Source organism: Verruconis gallopava, assembly GCF_000836295.1.
Source record: "Verruconis gallopava strain CBS 43764 unplaced genomic scaffold supercont1.6, whole genome shotgun sequence".
NCBI lineage: Eukaryota > Fungi > Ascomycota > Dothideomycetes > Venturiales > Sympoventuriaceae > Verruconis > Verruconis gallopava.
Genome location: NW_015622142.1, coordinates 824,830 through 842,398, shown reverse-complemented (window position 1 = coordinate 842,398; position 17,569 = coordinate 824,830). Strand labels below are relative to the sequence as shown.

The window sequence follows — 17,569 nt, the reverse complement described above, 5'->3', positions numbered from 1 at the left end:
AAAAGGAATCTAATAAATGGCCAACAATTTATGGTCTTTGAATCGCAAGACGTTTGTTCATCATCACAATCCAAAGAACTGGGATCTCCTGTTATTTCTAGGCCCAAATACTCAAGACCATGCATGAATATACCAGAAACAGTGATCTTGGTCCGGCTCGGCCATGATACTCGTTAATAATTAGTCGACAGTGCCATGAGTGAATTTACCGAAGCCACGTTCTCGATCAATGGAAGCCTATATATTCTCGCTTCTAGACAATTGGATGGCCAGGTTTGCTTAGATTCTTTCATCATACTCAAAATTTCCACGAGCTTTGACTCCGTCACGTATAATGGCTTGTAAGTGGGCATATTATGATAACGTTCAACAGATTTTCTCGCTAACTGCGGCCATTTAGACCGTCTTTCTCATTCAATATTCTCGAACACAGCGAGAACAACGATCACGCCTCGTAATTTTGCCAACTCCCATTATGCTCAACTCTGCAAGCATGCGACAAGGAAACGCACATCCGGTCTCGGCTTATCGAGAGAGGTTAAGCCAACCGGCGTGATTGACTACGTCCTGTAAGCAAGTCGAGAACCACGGGGACAAAGAATATGGGCTGACAAAATCCCTCACGGTGATAGGACTGATCTAGACTCGATTGTGAGCTGGGCCAAAAACGGCTCAATGTGGCCGCTCTCGTTCGGACTTGCATGCTGCAGCATTGAGATGATGCACGTGTCAATGCCACGATATGACCAAGATCGTCTCGGCATCATTTTCCGGGCTTCTCCTCGCCAAGCAGACGTGATGATTGTTGCCGGTACGGTAACGAACAAAATGGCACCAGCGGTCCGAAAGTGTTACGATCAGATGCCAGATCAAAAATGGGTTATCAGCATGGGCAGCTGCGCCAACAGTGGGGGCTATTATCACTACAGTTACAGTGTTGTAAGAGGAGTCGATCGTATCTTGCCGGTCGATATCTACGTACCAGGTTGTCCACCCACAAGTGAGGCGCTGTTGTTCGGTGTGTTTCAGCTGCAGAAAAAAATTCGGCGCACAAAAACTACCAGACTTTGGTATCGGAAATGATGCCTGCCTGTTTAAAGGGTTGATTTTGACCAAAAAATTCTAAAGGGAAAAGAAAATATCTGGGAGTCGAGCATAGAACAAACATAGTCTCAACAAGGGAGATGACCTTTAAGGCTTGTTGAATAAGGAACGGATATCGACATATCTGTTATAGATTTTCAAAGCTGATGGCTTAGCCTAGATCATCTGAACGAGTTTAATGCATAATATTTCTCTGGAGAAAGTTCTCTGGAGAAATGGGATAGATTACTTTAGCTGGATTAACGAAACATCAAGTCCACAAGACCGTGATGAAAGGGAAATCGTTGTACCTCCGACGCTCGTTCCTATCTGACATTATGTAAGCACGAGGTCACGCGACTTCGCGATTGAACGCACTGGCCATTTGAAACCTGGACGCGTCCGGTCCGTAACAGACTCGCGATCTCGCTTATCACTTGCTGAATTCCTTCACATTGTCCTACCTTCTTTCGAATGTCCCCTTGAATCCTAAGAATCTTCTTGAATCACAATGAGCGCTACAGAAGAACCTCAAGACGGTTACGAAGATGGAATGGCCGGTCCTGGTGCCCCAACATCGCTCACCGCGCTTGAGGTAAGTGTCCTCTATGAACAGCCTAGATGCAAACTCTGACGACATATCAAGGGTGTCAATGGCTTGTCCAGCAGGGACATCAAGTTATTTATCGACGCGGGTTACAATACCGTCGAATCCATAGCGTACACTCCGCGACGGCAACTGGAACAAATCAAAGGTGTATCAGAACAAAAAGCCAACAAGATTCTGCAAGAAGGTATGGTCGTTTCCTCCTAGATAAGATATTCAAGAATTATGCTGATAAAAAACAGCGTCAAAGTTGGTGCCGATGGGGTTCACAACAGCAACAGAGATGCATCAACGACGGAGCGAGCTGATATCGATAACAACCGGTTCCAAACAACTAGACACGCTACTTGCCGGCGGGATCGAAACAGGATCCATAACAGAAATTTTTGGTGAATTCAGAACAGGGAAAAGTCAGATATGCCACACTCTGGCAGTTACATGTCAATTGCCCTTTGATATGGGTGGGGGAGAGGGAAAATGTCTGTACATTGACACGGAAGGAACATTCCGCCCTGTGCGTCTACTGGCAGTGGCCAACCGCTACGGACTCTCAGGAGAAGAAGTACTGGACAACGTTGCATACGCCCGAGCGTATAACTCAGATCATCAATTACAACTGCTTAACCAAGCTGCGCAGATGATGACGGAGACTAGATTCTCACTTCTCATTGTAGATTCAGCAACTTCACTCTATCGCACGGACTTCATGGGACGAGGCGAGTTGTCGTCGAGGCAGACGCATCTCGCCAAATTTATGCGCACGCTGCAACGACTGGCTGACGAGTTCGGTATCGCTGTTGTTATCACCAACCAGGTCGTGGCTCAAGTAGATGGCGGACCAAGCGCGATGTTCAATCCGGACCCCAAGAAGCCCATTGGAGGCAACATCATTGCCCATGCAAGCACAACTAGACTAAGTCTAAAGAAAGGACGAGGTGAGACCAGGATATGCAAGATTTACGACAGTCCGTGTTTGCCGGAAAGTGACTGTATGTTCGCAATCAACGAGGATGGTATCGGAGATCCAAGTCCGAAAGATTTAGAAAAGGATTAAGAAACTACATTCACATTACGCAAGAAATAATGCTTTGAATTGCTTACGAAGATTCACGAAATTTTTGTAGTTCTGAGATTGTCTTTTAATCTGATAAACTTTCTTTTAATGTTGTATTCCGAACACGTCTTGCCCTATGTGAAAGAGAAGAAAAGCTAAAGGCCGATGAAGCTGTGCGGGACAAATGACTTATCGCCGAGGCAACTTCCGGAGACACAGCTACTCAACGAAAGAACTTGACTGCAAGTCGTGCATGGTTTTAACATGAACGCCTGCTGATACGGCTAGAATGTTCAAATGCCAGTTTAAAACTTAGACGCGAGGATCGAAAGCTCTAGACTTCTATACCGTACCAGGGAGCTAAGCAAGCATCAGCGATTCCTTACACTGATGTCCTGTGATTTTCTTTTTGCATACATGCATTTTCCTGAGATCGACATCATTACGCCATTTTACCTAGTACATATGGATGTCCAGCACTCAATCCGCCGCATACAGGTATTGCCTGTCCGTTCACGTAACTACTCTCATCGCTAGCGAGGAAGAGCACCGCCCTCGCAATTTCGTCGGCCACGCCGCCTCTTCTAAGCGGATTGAGCTGACCTATTTTCTTCTCCGTTCCTCGTTTCCGCGCTGCCTCATACATAGCAGATGTCATGCCAGTCTCGATGATACCAGGGCAGACGGCGTTGCACCTGATTCCGGTGCCAGCGAGCTGGTAAGAAATGGTCTGCATGAGGCTGATAACGGCGGCTTTCGAAGCAGAATAGCTGCTCGAGCCCGCATTAGACCGAATGCCAGCGACTGAAGCAGTGCCGATGATTGAGCCTGTGGGATATGGCTTGTTTTGCATCATGGCTTTGGCGGCGTGCTTCGCCGCGAGAAAGACGCTGTTTTGTCCCAATTAGCGGCCAAAATGGACATCGGGCGGTGCAACTGTACCTAAGGGTATTTGTCTTCATCATTTGCATGAACTCTTCAGGCGTGGTCTCCGTGAATATCTTTGAAGCAGCCATTCCGGCGTTGGCGAAGAAGACGTCTAATCTGCCATACTTGTTGAACGCCTCTTCCACGACAGCCTTGACTGCAGCTTCCTCTCCCGCGTCGAACTGTCGTATGTGTATTTCGGTGTTCGGGTACAGGGAGTTCAACTCTCGCTTGTGGGTTTCGAGGAGGTCGTCGACAAAATCACATAGATATACGGCCTTTGCTCCGTTCTGAGCGAACTCGTGCGCAGTGGCCCGACCGATACCCAATGCCGAATTCGCGCCTGAATCCAATAAGCACAACGACGACTTGCCTAGTTCCAATGTGGTATTTACCTGTTATGATGCACACCTTGTCTTTCATACGTCTAATACCTTGTCAAATTCACCGCCGTGTTGTTTGAGGACAGCGAATTGCAACATACGGCTCAGTCGACTCTGGACCTATCTTCCTGACTCTGGGAATATTTTCGAATGTGCCTGGATCAGGAAAGCCTTCCACAAGCACCTTGCTCAAGGCTTGCTCTTTTCTTGGTCTCTCCGCTCCCGACATTGTTTGCAATTCGAGAAGATCTTGCGAGAATGTGACAGATTCAAGTAGTCAAGGAGCGAAAGTGGAAGGAAGTAGCATCTGTACTTAAAAGTGCACGTTGCGAAACTAATATCAACAGATTGGATAGCATGGTTGCCGTATGAGGGGATGTCCTTGGGAGCTTGACAAAATACCGAGGTTGCCTTATATCGCTCAAAACGGAAAACACAGGGTTGGCGCTTTCGCGTCACGGTTTTCAGCTACGTGTTTACTATGTTGTATAGTCAACCTCCCATATTCCCTACATCAGATGTGTATATATGTCTACGCCTTAGATGTTTACTGCCGGGTTTGGTTATTGATTGTTCGTCTTATTCGTCATCCCCAAAGAACACCTTCTCTCCAAGCCACTCATCACCGCACACCTTGAAGCGTTCTGGCATGCTGTCCAGCTGCTTCATTTCTTCGTCCGAGAGCTCCCAACCATCTAAGTCAAAGTTGGCTTCGATGCGCTCCGCCGAGACAGATTTTGGAATAACGCTTGTGCCTCGCTGGAGACCCCACATCAACCTATCAGCTGTCAGAATCAAATGTTTTCGATGACATGCAATTGCGACCTACAGAACTTGCTGAACAGTCTTGCCCTTCTTTTCGGCCAGCTTGATCAAGTCTTGGTTTTTGTACAATGGAGAATTGGTAGACCCTAAGCACGAATACGCCGTGCAGTGAATGCCCTTCTTCTTGCAGTAGTCGAGCAGCTTCGGCGACGGGCAATTTGGATGCAATTCAATCTGATTGACCGCCGGCACGGTGGTAGTTGACTCAGCCGCGAAAAGCCTTTCAAGGTTCCGAATACCGAAGTTGGAGACGCCGATGTTCTTGACACGGCCCGAAGCTGGCAGCTTCTGCATCTCGCGCCATGTATCGATGAAGTTCCAGTCCTTGTACTGGGTTTTCAATGTCGGATCACTGGGGTCCGATGAGGACGGCCAGTGCATGAGATAGAGATCCTAAAGCACTGTGGTAAGGCACGGCTACAGCCACGGTTCTTCGAGTGTGAGCTTACAACATAGTCGACTCCGAGATTCTTCAAAGACGCGTTGATACCTTCTTCAACGCGCTTGTGCCAGGGATTATCGAGCTTGGTCGTGATCCAAATCTCCTCACGTGGTACACCCGAGTCCTTGATTCCCAGGCCGACCTCCTTCTCATTTCCGTAGGCAAAGGCAGTGTCAATGTGTCTGTAACCCTTCTGGAGCGCTATCTTAACGGCTTCTCGAACTTCACCTGGCTTCGATTGCCATGTGCCTATGCAGTTGTTTAGTGGTTCTTTCTCCACACTTCGTAGCCAAGCATTACTAATAGGACACTTGAACGATTTCTCAGGTTCTTGCCCAACACGTGCGCTCGGCATAGAGCATGCACACAATGCGGGCATGGTCAATGGAAGAGCGTAAGCACCTACCAAGCCCAATAGCCGGAATTTCGCTGCCAGTGTTCAGCTTGAACTTCAGCTTCGTGTGATTCAAAGAAGCCATTGCGTTTGCTTGAGAATCTTCAGGTAGGATCGTGGGAACGTCTCAAAGTGGGGTGCGATGGAACGACTGCGAAGCAACGGGAGATAAGTCCAACTTGTAATCGACGGACAACATTGCTCTATAATTTAAGCCTGCCACGCCCCATCCGATGACGGAATTTGAGTAAACATGACATTAAAAAAGCTTGAAGCGGGGGACAATAGCCCGAGCGTACGTGGGTGGAGTTACGAAGAATCTTCCACGACTAGATTCATAGATCATTGCACTTGACGCAACCATGCAACGCCTGCTGGACCGCGGGACCCAGTCCTGGGCGGGAGCATTACTGTACTTCGTAAGGTGGCGTCGCCGGCCAGGGTCCTGTGCGTAGTCGCGTTGTGATTTGCTCGTTGACGTTCACTGAGCTTCAAGCTTTTGTGCTATCGAAAAAGGACCACGACAGCATGTCAACGTCGCGATTCGTCTCCGCGGGCACCGTTGATCGGCCAAGCGACAAGGAAGACGCATGGAAAAAGGCTCAGGTACGGTGGGGATTCGCAGTCCGCAGATATCCACGCCAGGCTGTTGACCTGCTAACCATCTACGTGGAGTAGGAGGCGGTTGAGGCCACCAAGAGACAGAAGGAGGACGCGGTCGCAGGCAGCGGCTTGCAAGAGGGCGGAAAGACGCTCTACGAAGTGTTGCAAGCCAACAAAGGTGACCGGCTGCACGATTTGTACCGTTGCTACAGCGCTGACAGCTTTCGATGAAGCTGCGAAGCAAGAGGCTTTTGAAGAAGTTCGTTGTCCAATGATTATGGCCTTGTGACGACTTGTCTGACGCGGAATCCGACATAGTCACTTCGCCTAAAAACCCAAGCCCAGTTTCTGAACGAAGAAGATGCCGAGTATCTTGAATCACTTTCGAAGAACGAACGCGCACAGAAAGCTGCGTCTGAAAAAAGAGCACGCGAGCAGTTGGAAGAGTTTCGCAAGCAACAAGAGGTTGCAGAGAGACAAGCGTTAGCTAGCAGCCAATTTGGAACGTTGCCCATCGAGACGGAAGCATGGTCTATCAGTGCTAAGAAGCGCAGAAGAGGCAAAGAGCAGGATTTCATCAAGGGTGTGAAGCTTCGGAAAACCTCTACTTCCCACGAAAAAGAAGCAGAAGCTGGATCCAAAGCTGTGGTTTCAAAGCCTGGCAGTGACATGACGGCAGCAGCTGTACCTGAGAAGAAAGAGTTGAAGGATACAAAAGCGCCATCACAACAAGGAAGAGGAGGAAGCCCTGCTCAGGAAAACCCTGCTCCTATATTGCTTGGGCTGGGCTTGAGTGCATACTCTTCGGATGAAGACGACTGATTGTCGAGGTAGGCACGTCCCTTGTTTCCTCACTTCACCCAGGATGGTCGACCTCCTCTCGTGTGCGAAATTCTTGTTGCCGAATCTCCTACCCCCTCGATCTTCTCTTACAAATGAATTGACCTCATGTGGTAGAGTCAAAGCCAGCCCTTTAATTATTTCTATTTTATAGCATATCACACACGTCCCCATACGGTCGGATCCCTCTTTTAAACATCTTAAGTCGTAACTCTGAAGGTAGCTGTGGACTAATCACTTACGTTACAGTCTTTCCGTTGACTTCTGCTTTCACTGACCATTTCAACCTGGGAGACAATTCAGCATATCACGTCGTTCACCAAAAGCTGCAATCGACCATTGCTGGGATCTCTCAATAAAGCGGCCTTAAGTTCGACGGATTATTAGCGATCAATTATGCGAAGGCGAATTAAATCTCGCCGTACTCGGGCGGTAATCAAACGTCCACGGCGAGGTAGCGTTGTCGAAAACCACCCTACGCCTGTCAAAGAAGAGCACAAGTCTGACGCAGTGCCGCCTATTCTCGAACAGATTATCCGTAAGCCACTCAATACTGCGCATATTAGCCGCACACGCAAATCAAGACGCAAGAATAAGGCCCAGCGCAACCAGTTGCTTAGTTTATTTGCTCAACGATTGCAAGCTTCCAATCACTGGAATGGAAAGTTGATACGACCCCACGCCGTTCTCAATTGGCTCGAGAAGACGGAGCCATACAGCGCAGAGTATCTGCTAGAGAACGCCGAATCGATAAGCTATGAGGATGGTGATGATAAATCGGATCCAGTATTCAGCGCAGAGCTTGACTCCATCATCAACAAATTTTCAGTCTCGAAAATTGACAACTCTTCAACAGCACAGGACAGCTTCGAAATTCCAAAGGACTACAGCATGATACTCACCCCTTTTGCAGCGAGCGGGCACGCTGATCATGAAGCAATGATGGTTTTTGAGGATCAAAAGCAGAATTTCATAGAAAGATTGCAGTCCGGAAGGCGTGTCTCGAAAGCTTTGTCAGAAACCGACGATGAAGATGAGGAGATGATAGATGCTTTGACCAAGCAGATCAGGAATAGTCAAAGCCAGCAGAACATGCTAGATACAGTGATTGAGGAGGATTCGGATACATCAGAGGATGCAATACAGTCAACAAAGCAGCACAGCGGGGCTGCCAAAGTCCAAAGAGGCTTTGATGCCGTACAGGTCCTCAAGAAGCATGCGATTAGCTTTGAGAACATCAATATGCCCCACATTTGCAACCTGACTTCACCTATCCATCCAATCTTCCGCGAAGAGAATTTTCACGACTGTCCTCAATATATCTACGATGTTTTGAAGCCCGGTCTACAACTATGCACATTATTGCTGACACATCGTGCTACGGCTTGCTTTTGGCTCACTCTTTGTAACGGAGAACGAACCACAACGGCAAATCATAATGTCAAGCGTATCATCAAGGACGTTACGTGGTCGAAAGCTCTAGCTGATCAGTATGCTTCTCAGCTTCTGCGATTTGCTCGTTCTCTTCACTTCCATTTCGGTCTATTCCCTACTCCGAAGCATACTATGGAGTATAGCTATGCCTCAATGCATCCTATAAAGGATCACCTCGTGGGCTGGCAGCCAAAACCTGGCGAACCATGTCGGAGGAGCCGCATCCGTTTGCACACCGATTTCTACACAACGGCTCGCAAGCTGAGCAAGCTACGTAATCCGGATCACGCTCAAGTTCTTCGCTTCAACTTCTTCTTTGCCGTCAATCTAGCTCACGAGATGGCTCATTTCTTGTGGATGTCTAATTGGAACACGAAGAGGCTTGATATCTACAGCTTCGACACCGAGGTGCTTGCGGTCGATGCAGAGCCTGAACCCTACTTTAATGACCAGGCGTTCAATGAACTTGGCGCTGCCTTTGAAACAAAGATCTTTGGTGGCCGAATTGAGCCAATATCTTGCCGTGTGGATTGTGCTTATGGCTTGACTACGTCGGACCAGCCAAACACAACGGATCCACATCCAACGAGGACATTTTACACAATACCGATGGATTACATCGCCAAAATACAACAGCAGAGTACATGGGAGCAGGTACAGGAAGATGCATGTGATCCCAAAGTTTTTCATATTCCCCGTAATGGAGCTGAAAGCATCAGTGTCCCTTACTTTGACATGACGATTTGGCGAGATGAGGCTACAGATGGGAAAGTCAGTGATATTGGTTTAAAAAAACAAACACCATTCAAGAGGATGGACACTGGCATTATTAGGGCTGATGAACTGGAAAAAACGGCATAATATGACTTTGATTGTATTTAGACAAATCACTCCTCCTTTCGAGATTGGCGAGCTCTGCCTAATAAATAGATCTGTTATGTATGCACCACGACTTTAAATGAATAAATACTAAGATATTGGATGACATTTATCTCCGTGTAAGTAGCTCAATTAGACGATGCAAATCCACGATTCCTTTTCGCAGAACCCCGCATTGCGAAATGATTCAACTGTGTTGTCCCGCTGCCAATGCCGCCTGTTGGAGCCGTGTATGAATAGTTAAAGATGCAAACAGTCAAATCTCGAAATGTGCTCACATTTACTTGTTAGGAGATAATTTTGACGTCTTGTCGCAATGCTAGGATTCAGAGGAACCTCGACCCCAAGGCTGCAGCCTCGTACTACCCGATCTGGACATCGGCTTCAATTTTCGGGCTGTGCCGCAATCACAACCTGAGCTAAACGCCTACTTCATGACATCTGCTATTTCTTCTTGAGTCACTCTTTAATAGACTGCGTTGCGCCTTCTAACCGGTGAAAAATCTTCGTCATTTCTCTTTTACTTTTATAGGATTCGCCTACTGCTGTCTCGTGCAGCCTGCACACTGCATCTTTCGGCTCCCCCACATTTGGAGCTACCTTTGAAAAGTTTCCATACTGCATCTTTCCTCTAGCATACCAACACGCCCACAGAGCGACCGTCGGGACCACTTACATACCGGATACAGTCTACGGGTTCAAATCATGGCGCATCGCGAGTCGGCGCCGTACAAGCCGCAGAACGTCGGCGAAATCTCGTTGATGCTACAAGGTCTTGAAGCACATGAAGGCAAGGGCAAGAAAGGCAAAGGCGGTTTCTCATGCAAGAAAACTACATTCACCCTACCAAATGGGCAAAAGGTAGACTCGTGGCGTATGCAGGACTGGGACTACAAGAAGGACAACCTGCCTACTTACGCGCGGGGTATCTTCACCACCAAGAATTCCCACGGGCAGCCAGAAATCGTGGTGCGAGGTTACGACAAGTTCTTCAACCACGGTGAGATACGGAAGACGGAGTGGCCGAACGTGGAGAAGAACACGAGAGGACCGTATGAGCTGAGCGTCAAAGAAAATGGCTGCATCATTTTCATTGCTGGACTGGAGGATGGCAACTTGATTGTCTGCAGCAAGCACTCTACCGGCGGACGAGACGACACCCCATTAAGCCACGCGCAAGCCGGAGAGAGGTGGGTGGACAAGCATTTGGCGACGGTTGGCAAAACGCGAACAGACCTTGCCCGGCAGCTAAGGGCCATGAATGCGACAGCTGTTGCGGAGTTGTGTGATGATTCATTTGAGGAACACGTGCTTGCATACAACGGCGAGCAAGCAGGTCTCTATCTGCATGGCATAAATCTCAATGTTCCCGAGTTTATTACATATCCTGGCGATCTGGTTGACCGATTCGCAGCTGAGTGGGGATTCAAGAAGACGATGTATGTCATGGAGGATGACATACGCAAAGTGAAGAAGTTCTTGGATGGTGTTGCTGAGACCGGTGTTTACAATGGGCGTGAAACAGAAGGTTTCGTCATTCGCTGTCAAGCCCGGAATACTCCAGATAGCCCATGGGAGGACTGGTTTTTTAAGTACAAGTTTGATGAGCCGTATTTGATGTATCGGCAATGGCGCGAGTGCACCAAGTCAATTATTGCTGGTCACATTCCGAAGATACGCAAGCATAAGAAGATCACAGAGGAGTATCTATTATATGCACGACGGCGGCTTGCAGCAGATCCGAATTTAGGCAAGCTCTACAATCAGAATCACGGTATCATCAAACTTCGGAACGACTTCTTAGACTCGCGAGGACTTAAGGGCGCGGATATCATCAGACAGGAGATTGAGGCAGGAGATGAGGAGGAATCGGTAACTAAGAATGTCGTACTAGTTCCAATCGCGACGATCGGTTGCGGTAAAACCACGGTGGCTCTCGCTCTGTGCAAGATGTTTGGCTGGGGTCACTTCCAGAACGATAATATTCAAGGCTCAAAGAACCGTTCACAGCGTTTTGCTCAGGCGGTCTGCAATGAACTAGCCAGTCATCCAGTTGTTATTGCAGATCGCAACAACCATCAGAAGCGAGAGCGGGAGCAGTTGATCCGTGATATCTCCCAGGTTGTTCCTAATGCGACCTTTGTCGCATTGCACTACGTCCATGACAAATCGGACCATGATCGTTTGGAACAGATACGACAGTCGTTACGCGAACGTGTTCTAGAGCGTGGCGACAATCATCAGACCATCCAGGCTGGCTCGAAGTCTCAGGATGAGATTATCGGTATCATGGAAGGTTTCATTCAACGCTTCCAACCAGTGGACAAAGAAAACTTTCCAGACTCGGATTTCGATCTTGTCATTGACTTGGATCCCACATCAACGTCTCGTGAAAATCTCGAGACTGTTGTTGCGCAACTGAACTCAAACTTTCCCAAGCTATTTGGTAACATGCCTACTGCAAACGATCTTGACGATGCCATCGAAGCCGCAATGACCAGCTACACGGTGGATGTGAAGCATGACCTGAGCGGCACTTTCGGCAAGAAGGCCAACGGCAAGACGAAAGGACAAGGTCCTAAGGCACAGCGGGACCAGCAAGCTAAACAAACAGATAGCGCTACATCAGGTGGCAAGCCGCCGAAGGAGCCAAAGATCGAGTTTTTCGCCGTTCGTCTCCCAGCTCAGCGCGTGACATCCATCCTTGAGACCCTATTTCGTGACAAGGATGCCGAGACAGCTCGCATATATCGACAACTCAAGCAATCCCGTCGCGTGCAACAAGAATTCCATGTCACGCTTATGCACCGTGCTTCTGCGCCTCAGAATGAAAAGTACTGGAACGAACTCTTGAACATGCATTACAAAGAGTTCCATCCCCTATGGGAGAAGGCGGTGGCAGAGGGAACCACCAATGCTCTCCCAGAGCCGGAGCTAGGGAAGTGTCAGGTGTTTCTCGAGCGCGTCGTATGGGATAATAGGATCATGGCCTTCGTTGTCCGCTTGTCAAGCGAAGGAGATTTTGCATTTGAGACAGTGAATAAGGTCGCGCATGTAACAGTTGGCACCGTCAATCCCAACGTAAAACCGAAAGAGAGCAACGATTTACTTGCAAGATGGTTGGAAATTGGCAGCGGCGGGCAGACTGGAATCAATGAGGAGAAGGTACCTGGCGATGTGGTGCTTGATGGCAGTGTTAGAGGAGTTCTTCAGCGTCTGGGCCGATGAAACCCTGATGCGCAAGTTTATGGGGAATTAGTGCACTTATCAAAAGTCATGAAAGCGTTTAAAAAAAAGCAATACAGCGCAACGGCATTTTCAGGCGCCCTAAGATAGTCACGATATGATAGCAAACAGATATAGTTCTGGTAGAAATTGCAGACATATCGCAAGAATTGTGCACCGATGAAGCTACTTTATCGAACATTATATTAGAGCTACAATTCAAACAATTCAAACAATTCAAACAATTCAAACAATTCAAACAATTCAAACAATTCAAACAATTCAAACAATTCTTCAATGGCGAAATCGTGACTTACGAGATTTCAGCAGGCTGAAAGTTATCTATAACCAGGTTGACGCATCGTGCGTTTAACCGCTGCTCTCATTATGTTCCTCAGCACTGCAAACTAAACCTTGTGATGGCACTAATTTTTACCGGAGCCGACGCCCTTATGCGTTGGCCATCCATTCTTATCATATTGTCGTGTTTGAAACTTCTGACTTGTACTCTGCAGCTACGAACTGTCGCTATGGGTATATTTGGGTGTCAAAAAGGGCTTCATAAGCTTAGAATAGCGGTGTCGGCACGTGAAACGGGCCTGAGCTTAACCTCGCTCGAGATTTTGCAAGCTTCAATCCGCAGCACTCATTTTGGTTGCGTCTTTATTTGCTCATCTTTGCGAAGGAATTTCGCATACTTAGACGATGAACTTGCAGGACGAACAGACACGGCTTCAATGTGTGGCCAGTCAGACGTCCTATCATACCTCGTCCGGTCAAGGCAGAGCTCAAAGCGCGAGGACGGGGCAATGGTCTGCTGATGGGACTTGCATCGTCCACGTCAATGCCAATAACTCGATTGAGACGATGGTCCTGTGAGTGGTGTTGGCAGCTTTTACTTAGAGTGCTCACGAACTGGTAGATCTTAAGACCGGAGGATCTTCTCGACAACGAGACGCGCCATGATTTGAAGCCGTACTCAATTTACAACTCAGCTGATCCAATATATGCGACAGCATTATATTCACACTTCGTGTTGAGTGACCCACGTACAACATTGGTGCTTTGTGCCACACGTGACACACCGATTCAGTTACGAAATGCTTTGGACTATAATCGAGGAGTCTATGCAACATACTCGTGGTGCGATCCTAATACAGAAGCCGTGATAACACCGCGTAGCCTCGTGTTCACGGCAGATGCAACTCATTTTGTCGCGGGTGGACAAGCTCAGTTCGCCGTCTACGACGTAAACTTTCCTTCTTCAAAGGCCATCTCTGTTCGGAAGACCAGCAGAAGTCGATACGCCACGAAGGCTTTTGGAGATCCTCGTCTTAATGCTACAGCTCCTTCAAGCCACATAGCAGCTGTAGACATCAGCTCTGAGGATATACTCGCGCTAGGTACAAACACAAGACATGTTGCATTGTACGCCAATCATGGGCTTGGTGACCTGATTACATCATTCAGACTTCCTTCACCACGGTTAGGAACGGCATGTGGTGGTAAGGGCATCACGCAGATTAGGTGGAGCGCAGACGGCACCTACCTTTTCATCGCGGAGCGACAATCCGACACAATCGAACTCTTCGACGTTCGGCAAAGCGGTAAACAGCTTAGTTGGCTGTCCGGACGCCGGGCAGATGTGAACTTTCAATTGTCATTCGACGTCGTGCCCACCCTCCACGGCCTGGAAATTTGGGGCGGCGGAGTTGATGGCCGACTTCGAATGTGGAGCAACCCGGAACAGCAGGAAGGGAACGTGAAATTTACGCAGGAGTGGCATGTTCACGATGGTGCGCGTTGTGCTCATCTTCTATAATTGGTTACTAATGGTCGGGCAGACCCTGTGTGTTCGACGCTTGTTCATGCATCTGGAACCGTTGTTGCAACACTTGCTACGAAAGATCGATACGGCACTCGGTCTCATACAGCGAGCATATTATCGGATGAATCTAATGACAACTCCATGAACGAGGAAGAATCAAGCTCAGATGCACAAAGCGAGAAAGGCAACGACAGCGATGAGATTGAAGCAAAGGAGCGCGTCTCAGAACGACCCGAATCGCGAATGTCAACGGACCAATCAGACCCGATGCTCAAAGTATGGTCAATAACTTGAAATAACCGAATTCCCTTCTGAATCTCCCGAGCGCAGTTCAAATGCAATTAAGCTGGGAGAGCTTAACCTAGTACGTTCTGATCACCTGACCTTTCGCCTCTGAATTGTCGATAGTCGGGCCGAGTAATATGTGATCGTCACGAAGCCCTGCGAGCATCTGCAGCTGAACTTCGTGAGGACAGCATCTAACTGCAAAGGGGCATGGTTGCCCTGCGTCAAGCAACCCATCATGATGCCAGTCTGCCGCTGTTAAAGCCAGGATGCACTGGGGAAGATACAACGAAATAATAGGCTAACTCTGCACATGGAGACGTCTAATCAAGTTGCTCGAAAGCGTACGGCTTTGGTACAGCTTATGTCATCGATTCTACGTTCCAAGACGAAGAAGAATATCATCGTCATGCTTTCTCAACATGTCATCAGCGATGGTAGCAGGACGTAACAGGACATAGACTCGCGGATCGGGCACACGGACTATATATATATTTCGCTCGAGGTTGGTCCGAGAATGAGATGCAAAGATGCACAGGAAGGATATGCTGCTCCAGGCTATTTGGAAGAACTGTGTAGAATTTTTGTAGAAGCTGACATCGTGCAGTGCATGAAGATGCCCGCATGATCTTGTTCTTTTCTTCTTGCATCGTTAACTAGACACCACGTGCCACAAGCACGTCAAGACTCATTAATAATTTTGGGAATTTCATGTTCCCTACCAATTATCCTCGTGGCACCAACATATCAACGATGTTGTTTGCGTTTATTCTTAGCTCGCTGTTGCAAATTGCAGCCGCCCAGAGTCCCAGCGGCTCCGCAACCACGGCTTCTGCAGAGGCATCAAGCACGACCGGATCCGCGTCTTCATACATTCAACCCGATGTGCCGACCGGCACACCTGTTCCAGGAAACTATGGGGGGGCACTACGACCACAGGTCCACTTCAGCCCTCCCGCCGGTTTCATGAACGACCCGAATGGGATGTTTGTGGACGCCAATGGCACTTGGCATCTCTACTATCAGTGTTCGTACTGTATCATTGCAGCAGTTCGGAGGGGCAAAGCTGACGTCGAAAAGACAATCCAACAGCAGCCGTTCCCGGAAACCAACACTGGGGACATGCAACGAGTAGAGACCTGTACCACTGGGAGAATCAACAGATTGCATTGTTTCCGCCCAACAACTACACGTTCGTCTATTCAGGCTCGGCTGTCGTCGATGCGAACAACACGTCCGGATTTTTCCCCAACCAAACAAACGGCGTTGTGGCCGTCTACACGCTGGCCGAATCTTTCCCTGACCGAGCGGGTCCGCAGCAACAGGCCATAGCCTACTCCTTGGACGGAGGCTTCACCTTTATTCCATACGAAGGCAACCCGGTCATACCAAGTAACTCATCGCAGTTCCGCGACCCGAAGGTGATCTGGTACAAAGACCACTGGGTCATGGTGGTCGCGTACTCGCAGGACTTCGCGATCGGAATCTTCACTTCCCCCAATCTCAAAAACTGGACCGCCACCTCGAATTTCTCGTACCACGGGCTGCTTGGAGAGCAGTACGAATGCCCGAACTTGGTGAGCGTGCCGGTCAACGGAACCAACGGCGGGACCAAGTTCGTACTCACAATCTCGATCAACCCGGGGGCGCCGCTCGGCGGGAGCGTCACGCAGTACTTCATTGGGGATTTCAACGGCACCCATTTCGTGGCGATGGATGGCGCTACCAGGCTGACGGATTTTGCGAAGGTACGTTGTCTCAACTGCCCGTTTCCCGTTCTTGAGGTCAGGCTCTCACGTCTCGCCAGGACAATTACGCCGGCCAGTTCTTCTACGGTGTCGGGGCACCAAATTCCGATGCCGTTTCGATGGCTTGGGCAAGCAACTGGCAATACACTGCTTTGGTGCCCACGGCCCAGGAGGGATGGGCGGGGACCATGTCGTTACCGCGTCGCAACTACCTTGCCAACACGACGCGGACGGGACTCAGCCTGTACCAAGAGCCATACGGCCTCGACTCCATTCGCGGGAGCGAGCTGGCAAGTAACGCGTCACTAGGAAATGGCACCGTCGTTGCCGATTTCCAGGGCGTGCCATCGCGGGCTGTGGTCCTCGAGGCCAACGTGACGGGCATCGACACATCCACGGTCAGCGCCTCCGCTACGCTGAACTTTACCTTCTTCAGTCCGGCGACGGGGGAGTCCCTTCGTGGCGGATTCTTCTTCGCAGGTGGGTCAGCAGTTGCCAACCCCCAAAACTACTTGAGGTCTTCCGCTAACTTCTGCCTTTCTAAAAGGAGACAATCCGTTCTTCATTGACCGTGGAAATACCGATGGCTTCGAAAACGTGTTCTTCACCGACAAGTTCTCCACGGCGTCTCCGCTGGGCGACGCGTCGACGTGGTCTATGAGCGCGGTGATTGACCAGTCCATCTTCGAAGTCTTTGTCAATGGCGGTGCCTCGGCGGCAACCGTGAGCTTCTACCCAACGCAGCCTCTAACGTCGCTTGCAGTCTCAGCCGTGGACATCCAGGACAGCATGAGGGTGTCTGTCGGCGTATATGCTTTGGACAGCGCCTGGATGGGCTATGCAGATGAGCAAGGCAACGTGCTTGGAAATGTCACGAATGGCAGTGCAAACTCGGCACCTACAGCGAAAAGGCATATGATCTACGAGGCGAGATTCTAGCAGGTGGGGGGAACCCTGCCAAGTGTAGAGGTAACAATGTCATCTACAGTGTGATCATGCGGTGAGTCCGGCG

The 17,569-nt window shown here is 49.1% G+C and overlaps 8 protein-coding genes across 8 annotated transcripts; 6 read left to right on the top strand and 2 right to left on the bottom strand.

Moving 5' to 3' along the window:
• Positions 1-1,504: 1,504 nt before the first annotated feature.
• PV09_02588 (DNA repair protein rhp51) lies at positions 1,505-2,838 on the top strand. The gene is made up of 3 exons (XM_016355652.1): positions 1,505-1,678; positions 1,730-1,877; positions 1,933-2,838. The coding sequence occupies exons 1-3, from the start codon at positions 1,595-1,597 to the stop codon at positions 2,742-2,744; spliced, it is 1,044 nt and encodes a 347-aa protein (XP_016216788.1). The 5' UTR covers positions 1,505-1,594; the 3' UTR covers positions 2,745-2,838.
• A 348-nt stretch (positions 2,839-3,186) lies between these two features.
• On the bottom strand, positions 3,187-4,283 carry PV09_02587 (uncharacterized protein; the record flags this gene model as incomplete). Its single annotated transcript, XM_016355651.1, has 4 exons — positions 3,187-3,634; positions 3,687-4,014; positions 4,067-4,098; positions 4,156-4,283. The coding sequence occupies 4 exons, from the start codon at positions 4,281-4,283 to the stop codon at positions 3,187-3,189; spliced, it is 936 nt and encodes a 311-aa protein (XP_016216787.1).
• A 350-nt stretch (positions 4,284-4,633) lies between these two features.
• On the bottom strand, positions 4,634-5,800 carry PV09_02586 (uncharacterized protein; the record flags this gene model as incomplete). Its single annotated transcript, XM_016355650.1, has 4 exons — positions 4,634-4,832; positions 4,884-5,272; positions 5,329-5,570; positions 5,728-5,800. The coding sequence occupies 4 exons, from the start codon at positions 5,798-5,800 to the stop codon at positions 4,634-4,636; spliced, it is 903 nt and encodes a 300-aa protein (XP_016216786.1).
• A 443-nt stretch (positions 5,801-6,243) lies between these two features.
• On the top strand, positions 6,244-7,140 carry PV09_02585 (uncharacterized protein; the record flags this gene model as incomplete). The annotated part of the gene is made up of 4 exons (XM_016355649.1): positions 6,244-6,321; positions 6,394-6,496; positions 6,552-6,577; positions 6,637-7,140. 4 exons carry the CDS (start codon positions 6,244-6,246, stop codon positions 7,138-7,140), a joined length of 711 nt encoding a protein of 236 aa, XP_016216785.1.
• A 414-nt stretch (positions 7,141-7,554) lies between these two features.
• On the top strand, positions 7,555-9,453 carry PV09_02584 (uncharacterized protein; the record flags this gene model as incomplete). Its single annotated transcript, XM_016355648.1, has 1 exon — positions 7,555-9,453. One exon carries the CDS (start codon positions 7,555-7,557, stop codon positions 9,451-9,453), a length of 1,899 nt encoding a protein of 632 aa, XP_016216784.1.
• A 426-nt stretch (positions 9,454-9,879) lies between these two features.
• PV09_02583 (uncharacterized protein) lies at positions 9,880-12,930 on the top strand. Its single transcript, XM_016355647.1, has one exon. It carries the CDS (start codon positions 10,177-10,179, stop codon positions 12,697-12,699), a length of 2,523 nt encoding a protein of 840 aa, XP_016216783.1. The 5' UTR covers positions 9,880-10,176; the 3' UTR covers positions 12,700-12,930.
• Positions 12,931-13,401: 471 nt separating this feature from the next.
• On the top strand, positions 13,402-14,869 carry PV09_02582 (uncharacterized protein; the record flags this gene model as incomplete). The annotated part of the gene is made up of 4 exons (XM_016355646.1): positions 13,402-13,571; positions 13,627-14,492; positions 14,541-14,800; positions 14,855-14,869. 4 exons carry the CDS (start codon positions 13,402-13,404, stop codon positions 14,867-14,869), a joined length of 1,311 nt encoding a protein of 436 aa, XP_016216782.1.
• A 693-nt stretch (positions 14,870-15,562) lies between these two features.
• Positions 15,563-17,569, top strand: PV09_02581 (uncharacterized protein; the record flags this gene model as incomplete). Its single annotated transcript, XM_016355645.1, has 4 exons — positions 15,563-15,836; positions 15,890-16,557; positions 16,617-17,037; positions 17,105-17,569. 4 exons carry the CDS (start codon positions 15,563-15,565, stop codon positions 17,494-17,496), a joined length of 1,755 nt encoding a protein of 584 aa, XP_016216781.1. The 3' UTR covers positions 17,497-17,569.

Excerpts from the sequence above, each read along its gene's own strand:
- PV09_02583 (XM_016355647.1), top strand. The coding sequence starts at position 10,177 with ATGGCGCATCGCGAGTCGGCGCCGTACAAGCCGCAGAACGTCGGCGAA.
- PV09_02588 (XM_016355652.1), top strand. The coding sequence starts at position 1,595 with ATGAGCGCTACAGAAGAACCTCAAGACGGTTACGAAGATGGAATGGCC. Across the intron at positions 1,679-1,729 it reads CATCGCTCACCGCGCTTGAG|GGTGTCAATGGCTTGTCCAG; the intron begins GTAAGTGTCCTC and ends CGACATATCAAG. Across the intron at positions 1,878-1,932 it reads CAACAAGATTCTGCAAGAAG|CGTCAAAGTTGGTGCCGATG; the intron begins GTATGGTCGTTT and ends GATAAAAAACAG.